General features: G+C 37.9%; 1 protein-coding gene across 1 annotated transcript in view; it reads right to left on the bottom strand.

The window, feature by feature from the left end:
• The window catches only part of rims2a (regulating synaptic membrane exocytosis 2a), a 285,367-nt gene that overhangs the window by 109,099 nt on the left and 150,172 nt on the right, over window positions 1-26,096 (bottom strand). The window contains exons 8-17 of the mRNA XM_066691502.1: window positions 21,065-21,273; window positions 17,560-17,679; window positions 13,184-13,283; window positions 12,086-12,209; window positions 11,404-11,450; window positions 9,134-9,246; window positions 6,994-7,041; window positions 3,654-3,784; window positions 3,040-3,232; window positions 1,617-1,770 (exon numbers count right to left, since the gene is read on the bottom strand). Of these exons, the coding sequence (XP_066547599.1) occupies window positions 1,617-1,770; window positions 3,040-3,232; window positions 3,654-3,784; window positions 6,994-7,041; window positions 9,134-9,246; window positions 11,404-11,450; window positions 12,086-12,209; window positions 13,184-13,283; window positions 17,560-17,679; window positions 21,065-21,273 (1,239 nt within the window). The remainder of the gene's footprint in view (window positions 1-1,616; window positions 1,771-3,039; window positions 3,233-3,653; window positions 3,785-6,993; window positions 7,042-9,133; window positions 9,247-11,403; window positions 11,451-12,085; window positions 12,210-13,183; window positions 13,284-17,559; window positions 17,680-21,064; window positions 21,274-26,096) is intronic.

Below are 26,096 nucleotides of genomic sequence, written 5' to 3'. Positions count from 1 at the left end.
TTTGGAAAGCAGAGGCAGGGATAGCAGAGAAGCAGTTCAGGATCAGGGGTAAGAGGGGTTAGCCAATGGAGAACCACAGTTGTGTAGAGTTCAGCATGAGGATAAAAGCAGCAGGGCAATCCAGCAGTCAGCCAACTGCTAGAACTTTCTAAGTCACTCCAGGCATGCATAAAGTTTTACCTGAATTGTATGCATACGGGCCTTTATCTGGAAAAGTATCAGGATGAAGTGAAGGAAAACAAACAAACAAAAAAAGCATAAAAAATATGGACATTCAAGGAACATTCATTCAGTATCATGGCAAAGGCAATACAACGGACTTCCAATCATGTATATCCTTTCTGTCAGGAGTTCAATGACTTCTTAAATTTTGTACAGGGAATTGTGATCACTGGAAAGTACCCTCCCCACGTTTGAGGTTACAAATATACTGTCTTTACAATGGCTTTGTGCATGTACCTCTTTTTGGAAAATTATAATATAAACTAACTGATTTAACTCTCGACAGGGAAGTATATGACATGTTGCAATATAGCCACTTTGTTTGTCGTTTATAAACAAAGCCAGTGCAAGCCGCAGTTTGTATAGTTGTATTGTGTCAATATATTGTCATATGCTTAGCCACTATTGGCTTTCTCATCCTCACTAAGGTAGTCAGGATCACAGCTTTTCAGTCTTCAAGCTGTCCTGGGGGAATCTTGAATACTCTTCAGTACAAACACCTCATTGCAATATGAATAGAATTAATCTTCAAGTGTATTAAAATATAGTTTTTTTCTCAAATCTATATTCCATTATATAGAGAGATAGTTCGATAGATAGATATAGATATAATGGAACATTCATATAAAGGTAGAAGTCAGGATATATGTTCTTCCATAATTACAGAGTGGTCTTTAGTTATGTAAGTAATACCAGTTGCTTTGTTTTCAGCAGGAATCTGATTTGACTTTCTGAACTGCAAATAGACATGCACTAACATGCATTCCTTTGCACATTCACCTCTATAATTGTTCATAGCAACATGAATGTATAGCTGTTTTCACACTACACCATCTAATTGGTTACTATTCAAGTTTTTCACAAATGATGAGCGATTCGTCCCAGTTTAAAGTTTAAAGCTTCAGAGTTTAATCTCGGGTTGAAAATGACCATGTGAAAGCACTTGATTTTTGCCACAGGTTCAACTGTCTATAGAGTGAAAGCAGTTTATGTATGTTGCTATGCTTTGGTTTCCTATGCTATATATATTAGAAGTCAGCATGCATATTTGACTTGACGCTTGTTTCTTTGCACTGCTCTGGTGTCAATTATTATGTTGACATTTTAGATAACATACTGTATATAGAAGTCATTGAAGGGACTAACTAGTGTTTTTTTTCTCGTGATCATTATGCCAACTGGGTTCAAGTACCGAGATGTTTTTCACAGCCGGTACCCAGTTCAAGATATCCTACCTGTTCTGACTTCTAATGTATATATCATCACAATAATGAGAGAGTTAAGCATTTTACAGGCTACTATGCCATTTGTGCCTCAATTGGAACAAAACACAAGCAAGAGGCAACGTTTTTACATACACCCTTACATATAAAAACAAAATGAAATTAACCTACTCTGCAATCTCCGCGTTGGGCTCTCCCCATGTAGCTGTCTCCTTGGCATGTATGGCGAGGGGTGAGGAAGTGGCATGGAGGAGACGTCGTGTGTCTGCAGTTTGTACCAGTGCGGCTCGTCGTCCAGGAGTGCCGTCTCTAGTTCTATTAGAATCTACAAGATAACCGTGACAACCGTTCACCACACTCTTGAGTCTTCATGTGAGAACTGACTGGCGGCCCACGTGCTCTGTAGTGCTTTCATGAGTCTTACCAGGTGCCCTGAATCTGAACTGAAATATTCCCAAGGGTTGGTGGCATGAACACAATGCCAGCATTACAGTACAACAAGGTAGGCAGGGGGAGATGTGGGTGTCATCAATTTGTTGTGTTAAAAGTTGCAGGTCCCCCTTAGTTGCAGCTATTGAAGTGGGGAACTCATTGATGTGGATTTCTACCTCACAGACAAGCCAACAACTTGAACCACATAAAATATGGTTACGATTAAGCATTTGAATTGGAGTGTATATGATTTTGATACAGTCCCTTCATTTGTAAATACAGGTTTTAAGTGCTACTACTTTTGCTGGTCCATTGTGTGGTTTTCAGTGTGTGTAAGGTTGTGTCAGGAGAATGCTATGGGTTTGAACTTTTTTGTAGCTGTCATTATGGTTCTAAAATGATAGTTGTATGTGACCTTTGATCCAAGATGTATCAGTTGCTACTGACTATACACTATCATGCACAGATATTGCACAGAAGTCTATTTTAATATTTTGTACAGACTAGCACAAATTAAAAAGATGTCTGGGGCTTTAAGTGTTGAAATACAGTGTGGAGCTGGAACTCGCTCGTGCAAAACCTTTTCCTCATCCTTTGAAAGCGCAGCACGGAAGCTAGCAGCGAGGAAAAGATGGAATACTCAGTTTTCTGCTGGGAAGCTGCCAAGCGGAAAAAGGCAACCAGCCAATGGATATCAGCATACCCAACTAATGAACATGTTGCGATTGTCTCCATCTCACCTTGTTGCTGCTGGGCTTGTGAGAGAAGTTTAAGTTAATTCCAGTGAACTGTGAACTGCTACAGAATGTGCTCCAATTGGGGAAGCTTATTAAAATGGCTGAGTAGTAGTCAATAAAATCTATATGTGTTGCATTTATCAATGTCAGTGCTTTGGTTGCACAGAACATATTTATATGCACCATGAAAGAAAGCTTTCAAGTAAAGCTTAACTGTATTCTATATTATGAAAGGATCTGTCTTTTTTTCCTCTCTCTGGAAAGTCAAGAAGTGACTGTGGGTTGTCCTCAAGAGCATGACATGACTACTGTCGCTCTCATGCTGTGCCAGAAAGTCTTCCTCATTCTTGGCACCCACGTAGCAAATGCATTTGGTGTCTTTGATAATAATAATTAAACACACACACACACATCAATGTCCATACCTCTCCCAAAAATTCACTTTCTTCTTCTCGAACTCGGGCCTGGTCCCAGAGCGTGATCTCCAGCATGCGCTCCCGGAATTCCCGCCGGTGGACAGGGGAGTACATAAAAGTCTGGTTCCATTTGGGTTCTAATGTTTTCTTTACTGTTTTTGTTCTTCTCTTGCTTTTATCACTGGAGGAACAATAATTCAAACTGTTTTTATTTACCACCACAATATAAAATCCTGAGTACGTCAGCAGCACAAATCAAGCAGACAGCAGTGAAAAGTGTCCAGCGTTTTTAAAAAGTGATAATTTCCCTTCACATCTTTTTTTTTTTTTTTCTACACCAGAGTGTCAAGCCATGACCCCCCGCCCATTGGGAAGAAAAGTCCTGGTGTTATGGGCTGCTCCTAAGGCCAGTACAATACAGTACAATCCTTAAACAAGCACAACTTAATCTTTAACATGCCCAACAAAATCTACTGAAAGGCTACAATCAAGAAGAAGAAGAAGAAAATATTTGTACATACATATTAAATAATTCACAATGTTTTTTATGCATTAGAGATATGACAAAGATAAAACTAATTAGTAAATAATATTCTAGTCATAAAAGTTGCTTCTGCTCTTACCTTCTGTCAGGGAGGAAGTAAATTTTTACATAAGGGTTCCTTGGCCTCCCATCCTCCCTTGAAGGCAAGTCTTTCGCTCCAAGAATCGTAACAATTAGCTGATGACCCACCTTGTCATACCAGAGTTTTACCTGCAGGAAGATAAATTATACTTCAAACCATCACTGGACAAAGTAGACAGGGCAGCAGGCCTTGACTGAAAGGTATTTTAAAGCTAAAGCTTCAATATTTAGTGAAATAGTGAAAAGAGTACAGCATTCTACCCAAACAAATTATGATTTAGTACATACTTTGGCTTAATCCTTACAGTTTTCTATTTTGACAGCCTCACTTAAATACTGTGTGTACATATATATATATATATATATATATATATATATATATATATATATAAGGAGAGAGAGAACTTTGCACAATTGTGTAGGCCTTGTGGTTTTTGTCTGTGTATTTATAAGAATAAGGTTGTTTGTCATATTAAGCTTTCAGCATGCATGCAATAAGTATATTAACAGGTAACACTGGCAAAGTTTACTAATTTTGTTAATACTGTGGCCATTTGCCCTTTACATATAGACCTTAATTAACATAAAGCTGAACCCTGGAGAACAGGAGCTCAATCTAGGCAGTCTGTCTTGTCTTAACTAGACGCCTGCTTAGTAGAGGTCTCTGTACTGTGGACCACTATCCATTGTTTCTATGTTTCAGATCTGGAAATTAGATTGTTTTGTCCCCAAACCAGTCTAGGAGTCTGGCACAGCAAGGACTTGTACTGGTGCTACCTCCAAATTAGCTTCATTAGGGGCCCTTTCAAATCCAAATAATCTGACATATGAACCGGAAGATTTTCAAAGTTTGTTGCTCCAGTCTAAAATATAATATTTAGATTTCCTGAATGTAATCCTGCACTATCAAATTGTTCGAAAGACAAACCATATAAGAAGAAAAAGTCAAGCTAACTGAAATATTTTGATTCATATTTAAACAATTTAAATGTTTTTTTTCAAAATACAGATATTAAGTAACATCTTATTCATGCTACTATGACTGCCCTTATAGACAGTTAACATTGATCTAAGGGAAGTATGGGCAAAAGCTGTATCACACTTGTCATGTGATGCTGAAGGTGCTTAGAAGTCTGGTATTTGACTGGCTATAGAAAGCCTTGTTCATGGATTTCTTCCACGTCAAAAAACTTCTAAGCTCTTGCTCATACTTGGCTTACAACTCACTGGGAATACTCAAGTCTACACACTATACCAAACGACTAATTATTCTAAATCATCTAATTCTCAAAGCATGCAGCAAAGCAACAAAAAGCATTCGATACATACTAAAACAAACCAGAGACCTTTCACTGCGACACACTAAGGGGATACAAAGCTCAAACAAATTGTACCATTATCCTTATATTGAAGCCCAGAAGATACATAATCTATAGAGAAACGAAGATGAAAGGCTTTTGCCATGTAATCATCTGTTTTAACTGTTTTAGTTAAAAATAAATAAATAGATCATAAAATTCCTCCAACCATTTCCATTGAGGGATGTGTTAAGAGCAGAATATTTTTTTTATGTTATCAAACACCCATGTATGTGAACGAGGTATCATTCAAAGAACAATTATCTGAAAGGTTAAGTAATACTCTGCTGGGTGGGCCATGGCTTTTTGTCAAAGTATATGTGCTAGTGTACATACTGGGTCTGAGGAAGACAAGGAAAGTGTTCATCTGTTTGAGAACCTGTCCAAATTATTAATTTCAGTGAGCCAATCGGTGGGGAGGATGATATTTTACATTGGTTTCATGACTGATGCCTGGTATGGGGGCTTAAAAGATATTAATAGACTAATTTCACTTAGGACCTAACAGAACATAGGACCTAACAAAAATACTTTTGCAGGTTTAATTGATGTTCTTTGTGATTACACGAATCCTAGAAGGCTAAGAAATAGGACCTACAATTTCTTCAAAAATAACTTGATATGTAGTAATACTAATACTAATAATAATAATAGAAAATAAATAAATACGTTCTCAGCTGTAGCCAGACAATATGCAGAAAGTGGCTTGCTGCAAACATGAACACAATTCTCTGTGCAAGACATTTTCTCTTTTTCCTAATTTACTGTTGGTACTGACAACTATCTGACAACCCAGGAAGATTATTTCAGATCTCATTCATACAAAAGCAAAAGCAGCACACACTGAGAAGAACAGGGATTCTCTAGACACTTCAAGAAAGTAGGACGCCGGCATGTGCTTTCTTTGATCAGAACGAAGATTGAGAGGTAGTACAGGAGACCAGTCTGACCCGCATACCTCCCATATTAATAAGGTACAATTTGTTTATTCATCATCATAAACTCATCTCTATACTTTATTGGAAAATGCAATCTCCTTTCATAGAGGGACAGTCAACTTTGCATGCCTTTTCACTGTAACATGAAACGTGTTTCTCGATATTTATATGCAAGTTAAAATAAAATGATTATCAATGATTTACAACCACAGTCTGGCCTTTTAAGGACTTGTATTACTTTTTCCTAAGTTCATTAAGCATTAAAAATACTTTTGCAGGTTTAATTGCATTCCTTTGAAGAAGAAGGTTCCTCAATACAATCTAAGAGCTCTATTAGAAATCAGTTATGAGGCCTTCTGAAGACATTAAACCTATTTAAGTGATGTCCATTACAAGCTGAAATATAATCTGATAAAATGTATGAGGATAAGCTCTATGCTTTATAAACATTAGTCTTACTGCCTATGGAGGTATTAGCTGGGTAAAATCTAATTGATATAACAGCAAAATCTATGCCAGCTGTTTCACGTTACAGGGAAAAGCATCAAATTTATTTGCCCCTGAAATTGTACATAATATTAAAACATTTAAAGAGACTTAACCTTCCATGACCCTTAAATTCAATGAGAACACCAAGAAAAGCAAGCGTGCGTTGTGCTTTGATTTGTGTTACCATTTTTATCCAATGTATGCAAGATGCAATTGGATTTTTGTATTGTATATTTTTAGTTTACATAAGGGCGATAGCAGATTGTCTCTTTAAACTATTTTATTTAGGTTGGTTAGTCATGCAGACTGTTCCAGGCTCCTGGCAAGATGACATGAAACGTGTTAAAAATAATAATATTAATAATAGCAATAATAATAATAATTATAATAATGATAGAAAGCACCACACTTTGTAAACAAAGGCAAAGGGAAAACAGATTGAAATGCTGCCATTTCCCTGCTATGCATTTTCCAAAACGCAGAAAAAAAACAGAAAAGGAACAAAACAAAAAGACCAAAGAGAGAATTCTGTCGGGCAGACAGGAGCTGTTACCTGGACCCTAGGGACAAAAGGCGCTGTTCTTCTACTAAGGCTTTGGCTCTGGGTAAGCAAAATTAAACAACAAAGAAAAATGCAATAAAACAAAACGAAAAAGACAAACACACTGGAAACACACAAACACAAAAATAGACTGTGGAGGAGATTTAGTCTAATGGTGCTGTTATTTCATTTGCATTAATTTACATCCAGAATGAGTGTGGAATGAGTGTGGTTGTCTCTTGCATTGAATGCAAACTCCCTCACATCTGAAGTGAATTCCACAGACACTAGCACCTGAAAATCACCGCAACAGGAAATTATGACTTGTGAATTGTATCCTTCAGGATTTTACTTTCAGATCTCTTCTTTTACAGAAACAAATATCTAGCTTGTGGGCTATAACAGTATCATGGACTTTCTTGGAATGGACCAATTGAAATTGAATAACCCTGCAAGAGACACTTTTTAAGAAATGTAAGCTATGGATTGCATAAGAATTGGATTTATGACACATTTGTGCCCAATACTTGTGAGAGACTGTTGCAGGTGCAGCATGTGTGCTTGATCTCACTCTTTATGGAGCAAGAATGGAGTTTAGTGTAATTGCTAAAGTCCTCTTGCTTGCTGCTGAAATTACAGTAGTGTTTAATGGGAAGAGGTGTGAGATTCTCTGAATACCTTGTACTCAATATGGAATAATTATGATTGTCGGAAGCAGCACTTTGAAGGAGCAGAAGGAACCCTGCAGTGGCCTAGTTCTATATGAAGCACAGGAATTGCCAATTTAGATTAAATCTCCCGTAAGAAAAGAAATAACAAATAGAACACTAAAAACATCAAAGCTCTGTACACTACACATACAGTATATGTTCAAGTAAATTAGAATGCAGTCTTCAAAGAGATAGCTGAGAGGCAATTAAACAGACCCCCTCCCTCTACAGAAAATGAACCTTGACTACTCGTCGATGAGAATCTCTTTGTTAATCCTTAAAAATCGACAACACGTCATTGCACCCGCAACCAAGATGTAATAATTTCCCCATGTAGATCCCCATGTTGAAAAACTATACAACAGCAGAGAATAGAAGCATGTTTTTTTTTTTAGGTACAGTTTTTAAAACTTGAAAAGCACTCCTTCCTAGTGGGTTGACAACTGAGGGTGACTAACAGCCAATCATTATTGTCCTTTCATCTTCAAATGCTGAACCGTGCTTTGTTCTTAGACTTAATTGATTCCATGTTTGTTATGTATTACAAACCATGATGCCATCCCCCAGTGTATATTTTACCTTACACAATGAATTACATGGCACACAAGGTAACATGATACATCATCCCATGCTGAATTGGGTTTGGTCCAATTGAGCAGGCTGTGCAGCATGGAGAGAATCCAGGGTCTTACCTTGTGGCCATGTCAGTAGATGTATTTTTCATAAAATGTTTGACAATCCGGTAGTTTACAAACTAACTATGTAGAATTCCTCCCACTTCGGTTCAAAGTGAAGAGTACTGCAATATTGCTACAGGCAGTTTTTAATGAAAGACTGTAAGTAAAAGAAGAGATTCGCTATAGGCTGCACTGAAGAATGACTTGTAAGAATAGGGGTAAAGCAAAGTTTACTAATAGGGGGAAAAGCCTGCTTTGTCTGGGATATTCACTAGGCTGATTTTCTAGATTATCGCATACATTAATCCCCCTTCGTTTTGTAAAATTGTGTGCAGTCCTCAAAAAACTATGCCAAATACAGCTTGAGAGTGAAAAGGTTTAAATATGTATGTGGATCATTGGCATATGACTCCAATTAAATAAAAATGAATGCATTTTTAGACTTCACATTTTCATTCCAAGGTTAAACAAAATGGACCAAAACATTACATAAAAGCCCCTTTAAGGAAAAGCCATGTTACAGCTGTAAGATAACAGAGTTAAGAAAAAAAGAATAGTCATTACCCAAAAGAAAAAAAGGAAAGAAGACGACCTCTGATTCAGCAGACAGACCCTTAAAGTTGGTTGTAAACCGCTAAAACTGTGGAGGCCGCAAAACCGACTCAGTTTTCAGCTTAATATAATTATTTATTTTAGAGTTAAAGGTAAACATCTGTGCCATTACTCAGCAAAGTGCAACGCGACAAAAACATAAGAGAAACATACTGATAGTTGTCCAGACAGGTACTGGGGTGCGTCTCGTAGCATGCCGGGGCTCATGGGAGACGTGACTGAGATAGAGGGACGCTCCATTTTCTGGGATTCAAAAGAACTTGAGCCTGTAGGGAGAAAGGGGAAAGCACTGAGCCATCAACGACGTATTCCACTTATGTTTTTTAGAGTGTTTAATGCCTACATTGTGGCATTAGAGAAAACACTCAAATATGCCTGTTAACTATAACTATAGCATTATATTCAGTAGCAGGGACGAAAGATCAGGGTTTGATTCCCAGGCTGAATCTATTGCCAGTATTGTATTATACAGTGATGTGATGTAGGGCTGGGTGGTATACCGTAAAAAACTATATCCCAGTAAAACTATATTCATCTACAGACCGGTTTGGACTTTTACTATACCTTCATATCGGTATTTTAAAGTTTTGAATAATTTACTATTTACTGTGTCATTGAGTCATAGCATTCAGCTACCAATAAACTGGATCGTGTTCGCATATCCCACAACTCGCTGTGCGGCTGCTTGAGACTGAGCTGTCTGACATGAGACACATCTGATCAAAAACGCTGATAGTGTTTGTGTAACGCAAATTTGCGCACCAATGGGATCGGTTGGATCCTACAGATCTGCGCAGAACTGCTCAATTCTGTGCTACAAGAATGCGACCACCTTTCTTCACAAACCCTGCAGAAATCAATGTAACTGGATGACTTAATTTGTTATTATTTTTATATTATTTTAGTTTTTATTGAAAAAAAAGAATTGCCAATCATTTAAGTAACAACTTAATTATCGTGCATCATAGATTTACATTATATTTTTTAAAATAATTGATGTAATTATTTAATAAAGCATTGACAAGTGTCGATCTAGAATTCTATATCTATGGTTTGACAGTACTGTTCACAGCTTCATTGTGTAATGAAAGTTGACATTCGCCTCCGCTAACAAGGGGACAGTAGTAGTTTTCATTCAGCTTAACACGTCCCTCTTGATTTCTACATAATCTTTTACTCTCAGCCACAGCTCGCCTCCCGCAGCAGCTTCTCATAGTGGCGTCACGCAGAAACACTCCAAGAACATGCGTCTCTGAATCTGCGCAGAACTGCGCTTCTCCAACGTTACCCTTGTTCTGGAGTGAATGCACCTTGCGTGTTGACATAAACAAAGAAACCGAATAAAGGTGCGTAGTGTGGACATGATTTGGTTTCAAGACAACTGACACAGAACAGGAAACGTAATTAATGTAATGTCAGTTGTGTCCTATTATTTTTGCTTTACGAACAGTATAAAATGGCCATTCAAAACTACCATCATACTGTCAAAAATGTGAAAAATACCATGATACTGTATTTTGGCCATATCGCCCAGCCCTAATGTGATGCCAACGTACTACTATAACAGCATCTCATATCTCATTTCTGTTATTTAGTTGTCTGTGCTTCTCTCTGTGATTATCATTCTCTGTCACTTTTTATGTCCAGTGAAAAAATGTTGCTGGTCACTTTCGTTTTTGGTTGAAAATTTGCTTCCGATGGGATACGATTGACTAGGGTTTTGCGGGTCAATGGTATACCACGGTGAAAAAAAAGTCATCGTCATAAAGGATTTTGTTTCCGTTTTCTTTTAAAATATAAAGCTGTGCTTAATAAGCTGTAGCTACGCCAGAATCTAAAACAACGTGTGGTGTGAGACAGGAATGGGTGTCTGTCAGGATGTTCACAGCTGTAATCAACACATTTCCATAACAACTGTGTTTGAAAAAACCTCTTTGAAGACACTTTTATTCGCAGTGAGAACAACACACCTGGCAGTGCCATTCTTTAGCGCCATTATGTGTCGGCTGTCTGTAAAATTACCAAGACACATTTTTCTTCTTCTAATTGTCTAATAAATTCTCTCATGATTCTCTTATGTTGTCATTTTCTAAAAAAAATGAGTTGCAGACTATGTTGGGCTACTTATTATTCAACATATTGAAAAATATATAAAACTAACTTAGGTAAAGCTTTTTCTGACCAATAAACTAACTGAGATGTGAAATTATGGTCGGTCCATTGGCAAGTGCATATAAATAAAACATTGTAGGCCGTTTTATTTTTATTTTAATATTGTTATGATAGAACGGGGTGCTTTTTGGGGATCCAGATGCTTTGATAATGTGATTTGGTATTAGGCTACCATTTTAGAATGTTTTTAAAATGAATAGCGAAACATAGCAATCTTGGTATTTTAGGCAATTTGAGACTCTGATACTCACTCGATTCCAGTTGTGCATGTGTGCTGTCTGGGATCCTGGGAATATCTCTAAAAAAAGCAAAAGGAGAAAAAAGAGAAAGAAAGAAAAATCAATTTTAAGTTGGTGTACAAATGTTCAGTACTTTAATGACCCTAAGCACCATATTTATCTTTATTCTCCCAGTGGTTTTCATTGTAATAGAAAGCAGGTCAAATATGTAAATTGAAAGCAGGGTTTTCAGTTTCTAGGGTATCACTTTGTTCAAGACCAATTTATATCCTGCTGCCACAACTAGAAGAAGGATTTCTGGCAGCATCATGACTGCTGCTTATTTTATTATGACCTGTATAGGTCTGGGTGAATGAACCTGCTGGAGGTAGAAACAAAACTACCCAGAAGAAAACAAATCAACATGATACAAAATGTTTCCTTAATGAATCAAAATCATTTCATTGTTTTTCATGCTTCAACTCCCTTGGGATTTTTTTCTTTCCATTCCCTTTTCACCTATTGCTAAATCTCAACAGCATTCAATAATGTAATGATTGATCATGCAACACCCTACTCAAAGGTGACTGTTTTTCATTGCAAGAGAGAAATAAATAAATAAAGTATTCTTTGTTGAATGATAACCTGTTACAGCAACAAAAAAACAAACAAAAAAAATATAAACACAATATATACAAGAATAATTCAAACTTGCCCAATGGGTCTTGACACCACCAGCTCTACTTGAGGTTCTGGCTTTGATTCAAGAATTATATTGTAAACTTCCTTAAAAGTAGCTCCTTGTAAATGCCTCCCATTCCATTCTAGAACCTGATCACCTGAAAGAAAATGGGACGAAACATGAAAAAGGAGGTTGAAATGTGCAATCTGGAAATGTGAAACTGGGACTGGGACTGCTCACTGATATTTGTGTTCAGTTCAACATCTTGCAGTAATTAAATCCAAGTCAAAATGTGTTTGGATTGCTAACCTTGATTGAAGATGGAACAAATTCAATGTGAAAATGTCTCAATTGACTTATTAATTTCATATAGAATTCATACACTCTCATCACTGATAGATTCATCAGCTAGATTTGTATTATATTTGAGTTGGTATCACAGAAAACAAATCAGGATCCATTTCATTAATGTGTTTAAGAGATGTTTAAGCAATACAAGGTAAATTAAACTGAAAAAGTCACATATACACAATTACTACAAACAAACTGTAAAAGATCAATTTTAAATGAGTAGGTTTTATGTGGAAAGGTTTTGTTTTTTGGGTGTAAATTTCAGACTGGCTGTTTGCAGAAAAACAACCTCAAACAGACACATTTCCTTGTCATTTGAGTTAACAGAGACACTTGTTAATAGCACTGGCAGGACACTAAAAATTGTGCACAGTGTGGTCCATGTGGTGTACATGAATAATAATAAACTTTGCTATTTAACTCACAAACATGCAAAAGATTGTTTCTCTGGCATACATGAGAAGATTGCCATGAGAGACTGCTTTTCAGATGTCATCTGGATATATTATTATTTGAGAGGAATAATTTACAGATATACATAATTCTGTAAGAAATTATATAAATGATATATACTAAATATTAGATTGTTGGCTGGCAGTTAAGTCAGTATCAAGCTTAACTAGCTCCCAGTGTGTGCATAAGTTACATTAGCATTCAAATGTAATCAGCGGACATGAACTCTAATTTACTCTGTTAAACCGACCAACTGCAAATGAGGACACAACTATAGAGCACTGCATCAATTTCCTCTTATATCTAGTCAAAAAGGTAAGGGTTTACCTGGTCGTAGGTGTCCAACAGTATCTGCTAGACTTCCCTTCTTCACTTTTGTAATGAAAGCACACAGTCTACCTGATTCTGTCATCTTTCCACCTACCACCTGTTTGAATAGAAAATGAATCATTATGTTTGGAATGGTGAGGTCATATATTTCATTTTAAGTAATTGACTTGATACCTAAGCATGAATGCATGAAAATACATCACATCTCATTTGTTGACGATTAATCCTTATTAAGTTTAGCCCCCAGTGGGTAAGAGAGATTGAATGGGAGTTACAGTACAGCATAGGATTTTTGTTAGGGCAATATTTAAGCATGATCAAGGTTATATATTTAACATTTTTCTTCAAAATGGCTTATTACTTTACCTGCCATTTAAAATCCCTGGCACTTGACGTCTAACAAATACAATCACAAGTGAACTGCAAAGTTATCAGGAAACGATGTTTACTACTGCTATACTGTCACTGGGAATGTATTTATACTTACTGATAACATCTTAAGGAGGACATAAAAGTAGAATATAATAATATGGAACTCAACATAAACCATACATACATACATAATAGAAAAAATAAAAATATTTCTTATTTCTAAATTAGGAGTACACAGTATACATACCTGGGGTGGCAATACTTATTAAAAGCCATTTAAAACCAATTAATCACTTCACTAAAAAGGTCTGTAAAACACCTCCTATAATTCAGTTTGGTTTATGAAATACCAACCAGGGAGTAATGTATCCTTCTCATAAAGCAATTACAGCAAAATCACCACTTTGAGGTTAATTATTAATTAGTTATAGTTTCATTCACTTCGTTGATGTGACGTTCTTTTAATCTCCCTTTTAATCACTCCTATCAGAATTGCATTAAAGTGTCATTAATCAGATTCATTGCATGTTTGAGACATTTGCTTTAATCTTGTCTGACAACAAAAAACCATCTAGTTCTTAATATGTGTGTGTATGTGTGTGTGTGTGTGTTGATATAGCAGTGATGCAGTGCGATGCTGTAAGTTTCAAGCTGTCTGGTTCTCTGCTTGGTTTGCATTAGTAAAAGGAAAGCAGTAACTCTCCATGGTCCTGAGAAAACAAAAGACATCTTTATCTAAACCTGAAGCATATTTGTATCCATACACTGATTTCCATTATGAGCATTTTTCAAACAAATCCCAATTAATCATATCTGAACCAAACATATAAAGGAAATTAGGATGTCTCCAAAATGAAATGGGTTTATATAACCAACATCCAAGAGCATAAACCAAAGCACTGCAGTGGAGGCATTGCTTGCTCAGTTGAACAATCAGAAATGCATCCATAAGCAGTGACCAGACACAAACATGCCAATTCAGGAAGCTCATTCAATCAGTAATGACTTCCTCATCTTCCTTGTGCTCCTTTCTTCCCTGTGCTTGTTTGTTTTGTGCATACACTGCTTAGCCTTAAAGCAGTTTGGGGGCATTTGAAAACCATTAGTAACAGCATGTAATCGCATATGGTGAAATGCAGACTTTTTAAAAATGTGTATTCATTGTTAATATTTTTGTGCTTGGATGTAGAAAAGCAAAAATAAGTAAGTGATTATGGTTCACTTAAAATGAGTGTGCAGTGCACAAAAGCCCACCACACAAAAAACACATTTAAAACATCAAAATCGATTTTATTTTATATCGATTTAGGGGAACATCAGAATATACTTTCTTTCTTTCTTTAACTAATTACTGACTCATTGGCTCACATATTTTGTTCTAAATATCACTGATGTATTTACATTTGTACGTGTTGTTTGTTTATCTTTCACGTAAGATTGTATTGCACATTTAATTGAGTATACTTGAATATACTACTTAGGCCAGGTTTAGGTAAGAGTAACTACTGCCCCAGTCAAGGAAATATACCTTTTCCCATCAGTGCTAGCAATGCATGCTTGCTTTTTCTACATAATGTCAGTCTTGCAGCCTTGATTTCCCAATCTGGAGCTTGTGTATGCAAAGAGCTATGAGCATCCACTTGTCAGAGCACCTGCAACATGCTCAGACTGAATTATTGGTATCATACAAGAGTCACATTCACACAGCTGTTCATTTCTCCTGTTTCCCCCATGCTGACTGTTTAAATGGCAAATACGTCAGCTTCAGCAGAATTTGATATGGTTGTATGGTTGATATTGTATATATATATATATATGGCTTTTATTTGTTTTTTTATGGTTTTCTTTTAAATTCCTGCTTTATTGAAAGGTGCAACTCTTAAATCAGGCTTTTATTACACATTTTCAATTTCAAATGCATGTTCCTAAATTATAGCATCATTTGTAAGGGTTTTCTTTGTATTTGTATGCATTTGGGAAGTTGTTATTATAAGAATGACTGGGTATCTTTTTTGCTGTGCCCCACTATGTAATTTCTGACATGCATAATGAGGACATTTTTAAGTACTTATCTACTATATCCTAGGTAATGTGCCATTCTTCTTTCTGTGTTTATTATTGTTGTACTAAATAGACATCTTTCCATGCTATTTTCTGTATGATTTTAGTATGCAGGTTTCGCATCCAGATGTTAATACAGGTAGCAGACCGGGGTGGAAGACTTTCCATTTAAGCCAGGTTTCTCTTGAGAATCAGGCACTCTAAAATGCATGCACATGTTAGTACTTAATTAAAGTCACAAAGCTTATATATAAATATGTCCATACCATATATACAAAACATTTAAGGTTCTCAGTACTGCAAGTGAGATTTATAAAACTAAATTCCATAATACATAACATTATGTTTTTAATTTTGTTCTCTGTGAATATGAGCATGTGCATCTGACTTTCGTAGTCAGATTTCTTTTACAATTCGCTTTTCCTGACATCTTTAGCTCCTGATACTTTTGCTGAACCAGCAGTACTGTTATAACTGTTATATATCACAGGTTCTTCCACAGACCTGATACTGCTGGCACCTAGCTGAATGCAGCAATACTTTGGCCTATTGGCTAATTATCCATTACCCACTTATATCAAGCTAAGCTAGGCTTTACAAGATAAAACGACAGTAAGAACACAGTAATAGCTCCTCTTATGGGATCTGCTGTCTCAATGGCTCTATCAGAGACCCAGAATTAAGTGGGTGGGGCTCAAACCAGAAACCAATTACCTGCTGTTGAAAGACTGGCACAATTTACTTTGAATTCAGGTTTCTCCCTGTTTGAACAAGTTCCAGAGTGGCATGGATAGGGGGTCCTACAGGAGGTCCTATTGCCAAGTCAAGTCTTGTAAATATGTCAATGCCAAGAATTGTAATATCTTGTGGGGGAAAAAAAAAAGTGCTACACAGTTTCAGCTAATGCAGCAAGTATGACAGCCAAGTCTTGAATACATCCCAAATCTATCACTGAGTTACTACACTTCTGTGGAGTGACCTGGCCAGACAGCAGATTTGCTGTAGTGTTGTTTAGCCCTGGGAGATACGTGGCCTTCATTGTCAAGGCAGGATTGTACCCCCAGCTCTGAACTTCCAGCGCATTGATCATTCAGTCTGATGAAGCTCTAGTTTTTAACCGTATTTTGAAAAAATGAAATTGTAAATAGTTGTGTATATGACAACTGGTTTTGCAGCTTAGTTTTTTCAAAGCTTCTGTAGAACGTTTGGATACATGGGGAATTAATCCTGGGGGTATTATAAATGATCCAGACGAAACCCCAAAGCACAGTCTTAATGTTAAGCAATTGTTAATGGTAATAATTATGAGAACCTCCGATGCTATCAGGAAACAACAGATCTATTCTAACTGGGGAGCAGAGAGATGTTTCTAGTGAAGCATTAGAAGAAGAGCTGAGGGGATTACCCAATGATAAGTTGAGTATACAGCTGGCAAGGCAGTACTGTAAAAGTAAAATGGTCACCCACGTACATGAGTGAGGTTTGGTATAAGATTACCAATATAAATGGAAAAGTAGAACACACTAGTCATGACTACGGCTTCCAATTTATTGCAGAACACTGCATTCCCTCGATATTTTGTGTTAATATGTATGTATGTGTATAAAATTACCCTTTCATTTTAAAAATTCTGTTTGTTTTCTTGCTGAGATCAATGAAATAAATTACAGCCTCCTACACATCTGCTGCAAGTATATTTCATTAGAGAAGAGATGTGTAAGGCATGTTTCAAAATGAGAGGAAATATTTCTGCAGCAAAGACTTCATTACAGTCACCATCAGAACAGAGGCACGCAAATTAAGCCACACCAACAGTATCTAAAGGCTAGAGCAAATCAAACCTTTGGCTTACCCCTTGGTCAGGTGATCAAATGGGAAAATAATGTGTATAAAAGGTGGTACAACATCAGGCTGACACATATAAAAAGCACTGAACTCACCTTCAGTCCAAGCAATGCTCCTGAGTCTCTAGGCACACTTCCATCTTTCAGCCGCTTGTTTAGCAAAATGCGCCCTATTAAGCGATCTCCGTCTTTGGATGGCTGCCATGTCACAGGGTGCTATGAGGTCAAAGCAACAACACATCTTGTGGTTTACAACAAATAGACTTGCTACCTAATGTCAAACCAACACACACACACACGTAAGTATTTATATAAATAAAAGCCCGATCAATTCCATACACTGTACTGAAATACATATGGAATGATGACACAAACTCTTTGGAAACATTGTCCTAATGTTCTAGTTTCACAGGAATGACACTGAAGTTGTTTTGATGGGCTGAAGTACAATACTGGATGTCTACACTTTCCTTGACATTAAATAAGTAAGTAGGCTGGGCAGCTCATCTTGCTAGCTTACGTGTAGTACAGTTGCACAATGTCAAATGCATGTTTTTAGAACAGGGACACAGGGATATAGACATTTTAAGGAAGACGCCTATTACCAACATTGTTTCCAACAGTGAGCTGAAAAGGGAGCAATACACTAAAGATAAAATGGTCCCCTTCCAGTAAGTACACTGCATAATGAGGTCATTTGTTTAGTATAATTCTCAAATTGTGAGTTCTGTGTTGTAAGGAAACAGTTTTACTGGAGCCTCACACCTTACCCTTGCATGTCCAGCTTGATCCTGAGTACTGACAGCCAGAACCTGATTTGCCTTAAAAGAAAAATGTATAACTTGCAGTTTTCTCCTATTTTGTGTATTCCCTGTTGCATAAACTGGGCTATATATATATATATATATATATATATATATATATATATATATATATATATATATATATATATATATATGAGAGAGAGAGAGAGAGAGAGAGAGAGAGAGAGAGAGAGAGAGAGATATTCTGCATGGTTTCTGCTGAAATGAATATCTTCCATAGAAGATAGTTACTCTTCTGGAATGACATCTCCAAGCTGATTTGCAGGAAGTGTACATGGGAAGCATCAGCTTTACTGAAAAAGATGTCTGATTCAGAGTCTGTAAAACTGGCACCCTTCCCCATTACAGCTCCTGTCACTCAGCCTGTAGAATGTGTTTTTCACTGGATATGAGCATGGAAAATACCTAATGCAGCAGACAGATAGAAGCGAAAGATAACATGAAATAGTATATGGTAGCACCCTGAGTTTATTGGACAAGACAAATTATATCAATAAACTCCTTTAAGCTAAGATGAACTGTGCCAAAATAATGTAGGGTGCAAACCACTATAAAAGATTAAACACCTTGTAGGTTTGTGAGGATGACTCTCTTAATGCTGATTTTAATCAACACCAAAAGTCTTATCTATGTTAAACTAGGCAATTATCCATGGCACCAGTCCAGTCCATTTATGATAGATTTGTGGAAACTGTCTACCAAATATGTATTTCCATAAAAAAACTGCAAATAATTTCTGTTTTTAAGGCTTTTCAGCATGTACAAATATTTTTATAGATTTGTCTTCATAAATAGAAAAAGCATACATGGGCCCACAGAGCAAAATATGTCATTTTGATTAAAAAAGTCAGAGAAAGAATGGTGCTATTGGCAATGAGAAGAAAATATGGGGGAACTATTAAATATGGTATGTAGCCCAATATAAATAAGACATGGTGCACGGATATGTATTTTATATCACACTGACTATATTTAAGTGTTCTTTGTCTGTTAAAAATAGTGTTTCTGCAAGTTTCCTTTACAGCATAACTAAACTAAAATAGACTGCATTAAGGAGAGACGGGGTGCAATTAGCTTGTTGTTTGTGTTAGCTGGCATGTCTTCAGTCAGTTAATTGGTAATTTCGGTAATCATTTAGTTTTTGTTTCGTAACTACAAACATCTTTATTTAAGCATATTTTCAGCACTTCGGAAAGATCTACAAGCCAGGGAAGCGAGGCATGTTCCTAATTTGTCCGAATTTAATTAGATGGTCTTATCTTGCGTTCTAGTACAGCATTTCAAGTTCACATAGTGCACCTCCTTGAACTCTCTAAATGCTGGATTAAGGGTATATGTAAAATGCAAAGCCAAATTTAAAAGGCTATAATTCTCATGTCGAGAGGATTCCCATGGGGTTCAACCAGTAAAAATCCTCAGCCTACAGACACGGATGAGTTCAAAACCCAGGAGATTGCAGGTTTGTATTAAGACTGTACTCCTGGCGGTGTGCAATCCTGGTCCACAACGTTTGGGTGAAAAGTGGCCAAATACTGCTGGGGTTGGATGCCAAGTCGCTAGGGACATCTATAGCTTTCCACATAATGACAACACATGTCATAGTCCAAGTGCCTGGGGGGCTGCATGTCACCACCAAGAGCTGAGTCTGCCCAGCAGCTGGTGTTAAAAGATTCCTCAGTGGTTGGAAGTCTCTGGGCTGTACTTATCCAAGTTGGCGAGTGTGAGTTTACAAAGGATGATGGGTATAATAAACAAATTTGAATATTAACGGGGGAAATTACAGAATTTCTGAATATATATAAACATATTGTATATACTTGTATATACCTGAAGTATGTATCCACACAAATTGAAAGCAATGTTAAATAATAAAGAAGAGCTGTTGTTTTTTCTCATCAAGTGTATTAAGTAGATGGGCAGGAAGAGTTTGTGTAATCACATCCACATGTACGGTAGAGTGAGGTTCATGCACATTGCATGCAGAAACAAAACAAGCAAAAGAAGTCGCTTACTTAACCCACTATGGGATCTAAAACTTTCAAATCAATTGTCCATGAGAAACAACACAATGTTTAAAAGCGGAACAGTAAAAAAAGCAGATGCCAAAAATAAAGAAAGAACTCAAAAGAAGTAGATCAAATAAAAAAGGAAATCAAACTAAATCAAGAAAAAAAAGACTTTAGATGCTACACGGACTGCACCAATAGGGCACGGCACAGAAATAAAATTACAAACATGACAGTGGAAGGGAAAAAAGAAAAACATAACTGTCTGTGCAAAACAAATCCAATTTCTCTTGCAGTTGTGCTGTGTCTTTTTTACTCAGTGGAAAGTTTGTAAACAAGTACTTGAATAGGGGTGTGGGAGAGGGTATCATAACACAGTGAAGGATGCCAATCCGAGTGAAAAGTAGCCCTAAAGTACTCAGATGTCTACTACATAGCAACAACACAAAATACTTAGAAAGACTAACATGCAGCTGTAGGACGGAACATTCCTGTGTGCCGCAAAACAAACATGATTTTTTTTTTCTTTTTCTTAATTGCTGCCAGAAAGCAAACAGTAAAGCAAGCAGAGGGTTTATCTACTTTCTTTTTCAGCAACACCCCGAAGGATGCTGCTGAAATACTTTGGAAATAAAACCATAAATTAAAAAAAGAAAAAAATCAAATCTGTTCTAATTACAATCAGTGACAGAGAGCAAACGAAGACCAGATGAGTAGGTAAAAAATAAATAAATAAATAAAGTAAAAATGCAGGCTATAGAGTCTCAGTACCTTCTCACTATGGCTATGCTCCTCGTTAAGAGTTGTGCTACTGCACGTATCAACGCCAGAGTCTTTAACCTGAGGCTCAGACCATTCCAAGTCCTCTTCCAATGAGTGGCCGTCAAAGTGCACCATTTTCTTTTGCCTCTCAGTTAAGGTGTATGAGTCCGACAAAAATGCCTGCTCACTAGTTTTTCTTTTTCCCCTTTGACTGTCCCCTACAGGTGTGGGATAAAAAAAAGAAAACAAAAAAAAGAAAACATGCAGAGGTGTAAATAAACCAAAGGAAACGTGAAATGACAAAGGAATCTGAAAGGTTAAGGCTCCGCATGTCTCACCAAAGACATTGGGGAGGCCTCGCTGCTATGCCAAGATGCATGGTCCCACCAGTTGCCATCAATGTCGCCTGTGAGAATCAGACACACAAGAAAGTACAGCATAGGAAAGGTGAGGAAAGGACAGACCTATGAGACTATACAGTGTGCACACACACACAGACATGCATACATACATACATACATATGCAAAAACATATATCCATATATACACAGACACATATAGAACCCAAAATCATAAACACATTAGTGCATATCATTACATCCCATACATGTGCTGTCCAATTTAAACATTCATCGATAAGTCGATACAACCACACCTGGGAGAATTAAGATGGCATCAGGAAGTGTTGCTCTCCTGCCCAAAGCACTGATATTTTGTGAAATATGAATACATCTCTTTGTTTCAACATTTTGAAAAGACACACAAGAACAATATCAAAATGTACCAAATGTAGGCACCCTGAAATTAAGCCTCCATTCAAATTCCGATTTTTTATTAGAAGTGTTATTTTATATATATATTTCTTGTCATATATTTATTTGTGTATGGTTTTTTATATGTATGTATGTATGTATGTATGCATGTATGTTTTACACAGATACATACACACACACTGCTTCTCAACTTGCTAAAACTAAATGCTGCCCCAAGCAGCTTGACTCTCTTGACAAAGGGAACGATGACATGGCCATGAAGACAAGGCCAGCAGGATCCCCCCACTAGCTGGAATGAGACAAGGAGCTGCTATTTGGGTGGTGTTTGGGGTGGAGGAGGCAGGCAAGCAAGGAATGCTGGGAAGGTGGAGGTCAGGTGCGAGATTGGCGTTGTCCTCCTCCCATACTAGTTTAAAACTCCATTCAAACTCTGATAAAGCTAATATGTACAGTTCTCTGACGTAGAACAGAGTCTGAATAATCATACGTCACAAGTCATAAAGAAAAGCATCACTGCGGTAAAAGGCTTGATGCTATTTGTGTTTGCACTGCTCTAGTTTTAAATATTGTTGCTATGCATTTACTAAATATGGCACTTTGCATAAGGTGTTGATGTAAGAGTAAATAAGCCACTTTCCATATTTTTCAATATCTCCAATAGGGAATTAATGGCTCTGCTCTACAGGACCAGGGAGACGGTCTGCTAGACAAGGACTGATTACATCATCTGCATTTCCTTGTTATTTAATTTGTTACTTTTAAATCCCATAAGGCATGTTCCGAATAACTGTTAGTTTGGCTTGTGTTAGTATTAACCTTGTACAGTACTAATCACTTGAGACAGAAATACCCTCTGACAAAGCCTTTCATAGAGAAGTCTCAAAAAGGTTAGTGCAAGCAAATGACCACTGTTTATTTCACGTATCCCTATCAGTTAAGGCTTATGGAATTAAACCTTTCCCGCACTTCCACAATTTCTAAAGCCGAAGCCCCCTCCACACCATACCCCAAAGCTTTCTGTCTAAATATCAAGATATTATCATTAACATTTCCTTTTGTTTTCTACATGACGTTCAACATTATTTTGTTGGTTGTTTTTCTTTTGTTTCTGTTTTTCGTGTCTAGTAATTTCATAGCATTGGCCCATTGGGTCTCCTAGAGATGCAAATATCGAAGGAGATCAGCACCAGCCTTCGTCACGGTGTAATAAATCATTCATACGAGGCTTTAATGCTTCTTTCCCTTTGCAAAGAGAAAGCGTTGTTGCAGAATCCAACCACTTAAATGAGAACTGTTTCCTCCCACCACTTCCCAGAGAGAGACCATGTAAAAAAACACAATCACTCAGTAAACTCTTGCTAAGACACATACAGTATTTGTTTGATTCTCAAGGCAACTGAAATTTCATATTTCTGACACTTTCCCCACTCTTCTTTAACTGGATTAAAAGCAGACCTTGTTATTAACCTCAACTGCACTATATATCCCCACATCAATCTAATTCATACTGGTTGTCTTTACGACAATAGATTTAAATCTTCAATGATAGTACAAAACATTGAACATATACCAGCAACAATCAGCAGGTCACATGATAACGTTCCTGGCTATTATAACGTAAATATGGGATGAGTGCACAATGGATTTTAGTCCCTGGGGATACTATCAAGCATTTCATTTTCAGGAGCCACTAGCATAAATCATAATTCATAATTTTATAAATAATATGCATAAGGTGATATTCTTATGTAGTCTTTCTTCATTAAAATATAACACAAATCATAAGAAACAGCATCAACAAAATGGTGTGATAATCATAATTATAAAATTATATTATAAAAATAATAATACATATTACCTATATTATTAATTATGTATTTCACCTAACATTATGAGGTAATTCAAAGCACGGCATGATGAAGTAAACTGGACGAACAAAAACAAAAAACGAAGCTGAAAATCATAGAACAATACAGGGAAGGAAACAGGAGGCAGAGCATGCAGAGTTTATGTAACAAACAACAACCACATTCACTCTCTAGGGGAAAAAGGGGTTAGAAATTCAGTATTAATAAAACACAATGTACCGTACAAACAGGTTTTTCTTTTCACAGCCAGGAAAGAAACAGAGAAACAGTAACGTGTGGTAATCACATACATTTATTTTTCAAGCGAGACACCATTAGTATGGAAACATTTCACACATTGTTTTTTCATCACGCAAAATGCATAGTTTTGCTGCTGCATACTCCTGTATATCCGGCTTAGGACACTGAACTCTATATAATACACACCTATTCAAATATCCTATAGCCTATATGTTGTTATAATAATATTTTTAATGTGGCCAAATGAAGTACACTTTGTCAGGTAGCTTATGTAAAAAAGTAGCATTGTCTTCAGGACTTTATTGAATTCAAACCCCTGGAAAACCATAGGTTGCAAATGCAACCTCGGTTATCTGAAAATGGAAGCACTGCCCAAGGGGGAGGGGTTTCTGCGTACTTCTGTAGTAACCTGATCGAAAACGTCACTCTATCAAAGCTGCCATTGGCCCATGCGCTCGTCACTCAGTACAGGTTCCTTCCTACTTCCTGTTCTATAAAATGTAACGTCTGCGCAGGTTTGTCCTCTTTTGCTAGAAGCAGGACTCCTGCACCACCTTGCAAGCCTTGGGCAGTTATTCCTTTTTCAGATATCTTTCAAATCAGAAGCACTGCCCAAGGGGGAGGGGTTACTGTATAACAAAACTGTCACCAGGGAGGAGGCAGCGAGCTGATAAGGGAGCCTGTCCTGAGGTGACCGCTAGGGGGCCTCGGCAACACAACTCCAGACAGGAGCCACAGAGGCCCCTTGGGCCAACCTTGGCTGCCCAGGAGTGGGCACAGACCCACTGAACAACACACAGCTGGACATAACAGTATGCACAGTGTGGCAGCAGGAACATTCATGCTGGCTCCGCACAGCACAGGATAAATCACGTTCACTCACCGGTACAGAGCGGCCAGAGCGGTCATAACAACTATACACAGCACGGGGTGCAGGAAGAAGATCATGCACCACCACGTAACATGGGAGCAGTTGTTACCTATTAGCGCAGCTAATGCAGCTAAGCAGGCTCTACCATGACAAACAAACCATAAACATTGTGGTGTGCAGGAAAACCGTTCATGCACTCTCCGCATAACATGGGAGCATTGGCTGCTTGCTCCACTAGTCCAGCTAGGAGCGCGGGCCACACCAGCTCTACAATATCATACAAACAAACTATACACAATGCCAGACGCATGCACCACCGCAACACAATGCAATAACGAATGTACTACATACAGGGCGGCCTCAAGGCAACACACCTGTAGGCCGCATGACAGACCCTGGGAGCATATTGACAGGCTGTCAGCAAATCCAGGAGCAGCTCGCATGGGTGCTCAACTGGAAGGCATAGTCCGGTGGAAGGGGAAGACACGGTTCAAATAGCTCCATTAGGATGCACTTAGCAGGGGCAGACTGGGAGAGAAAATCAGGAGCCAGAACCCGTGGGCTACTAGGGCTCGACTGCAGCCACTTTGTAACTCGCTCACGACATGCGGAGATGGCCGACAGATACACTTTGAGCGTGGATGGGGACTTGCCCTTCCAACAGCTCTTGTATAAATTGTAACATGACCCCAATTGGAAAATGTATTGGGTCTTAACCGCCGTCTTGGCACCAGGTGCTAAACATCTGCCAGCGGTAGGAATACTGCGATCTCGTAGAGGGAGCTCTCACCAACTGAATAGTGGCTACTACCGTGTCTGACAGACCCCAGACAATCAATTGCTCCCACTCAGGGGCCATGCCCAGAGCTGGAGGAGGCCCGGATTGGGGTGCCAAAGCGTGCCCTGCACCTGGGACAAGTCATCTCTCACTGGGAGTTGCCAAGGCTCTCCATTGAGGAGGGTGATCAGGTCTGCAAACCAGAATCTGCGAGGCCACCGTGGGGCAGAACTGTCACTCGTTACCTCCTGACCTTCTCCAGGACCACCGGGAGAAGGAGGAACGGTGGGAAGGTGTAAAGGAGACAGCGCAGCCACGCTTGGGCTAGCGCGTTGATCCGTAGGGTTCCTGAGCAGTCTTGGACGGAAAACCATAGTGGGCAGTGGGTGGACTCTGCCAAAACAAAGAGATCCACTTCTGCTCTGCCGAATCGGCTTCACAGTTGTTGTATCACAAGTGCGTGGAGGCGCCATTCCAAAACCGGGGGGCCTCCCCAAGAGAAGAGGTCGAC

This window comes from Amia ocellicauda, chromosome 18 (assembly GCF_036373705.1).
Source record: "Amia ocellicauda isolate fAmiCal2 chromosome 18, fAmiCal2.hap1, whole genome shotgun sequence".
In the NCBI taxonomy this organism is placed as follows: Eukaryota; Metazoa; Chordata; class Actinopteri; order Amiiformes; family Amiidae; genus Amia; species Amia ocellicauda.
Note: the sequence above shows the minus strand (reverse complement) of the source record. Positions and strands in the feature narration are given on the sequence as shown.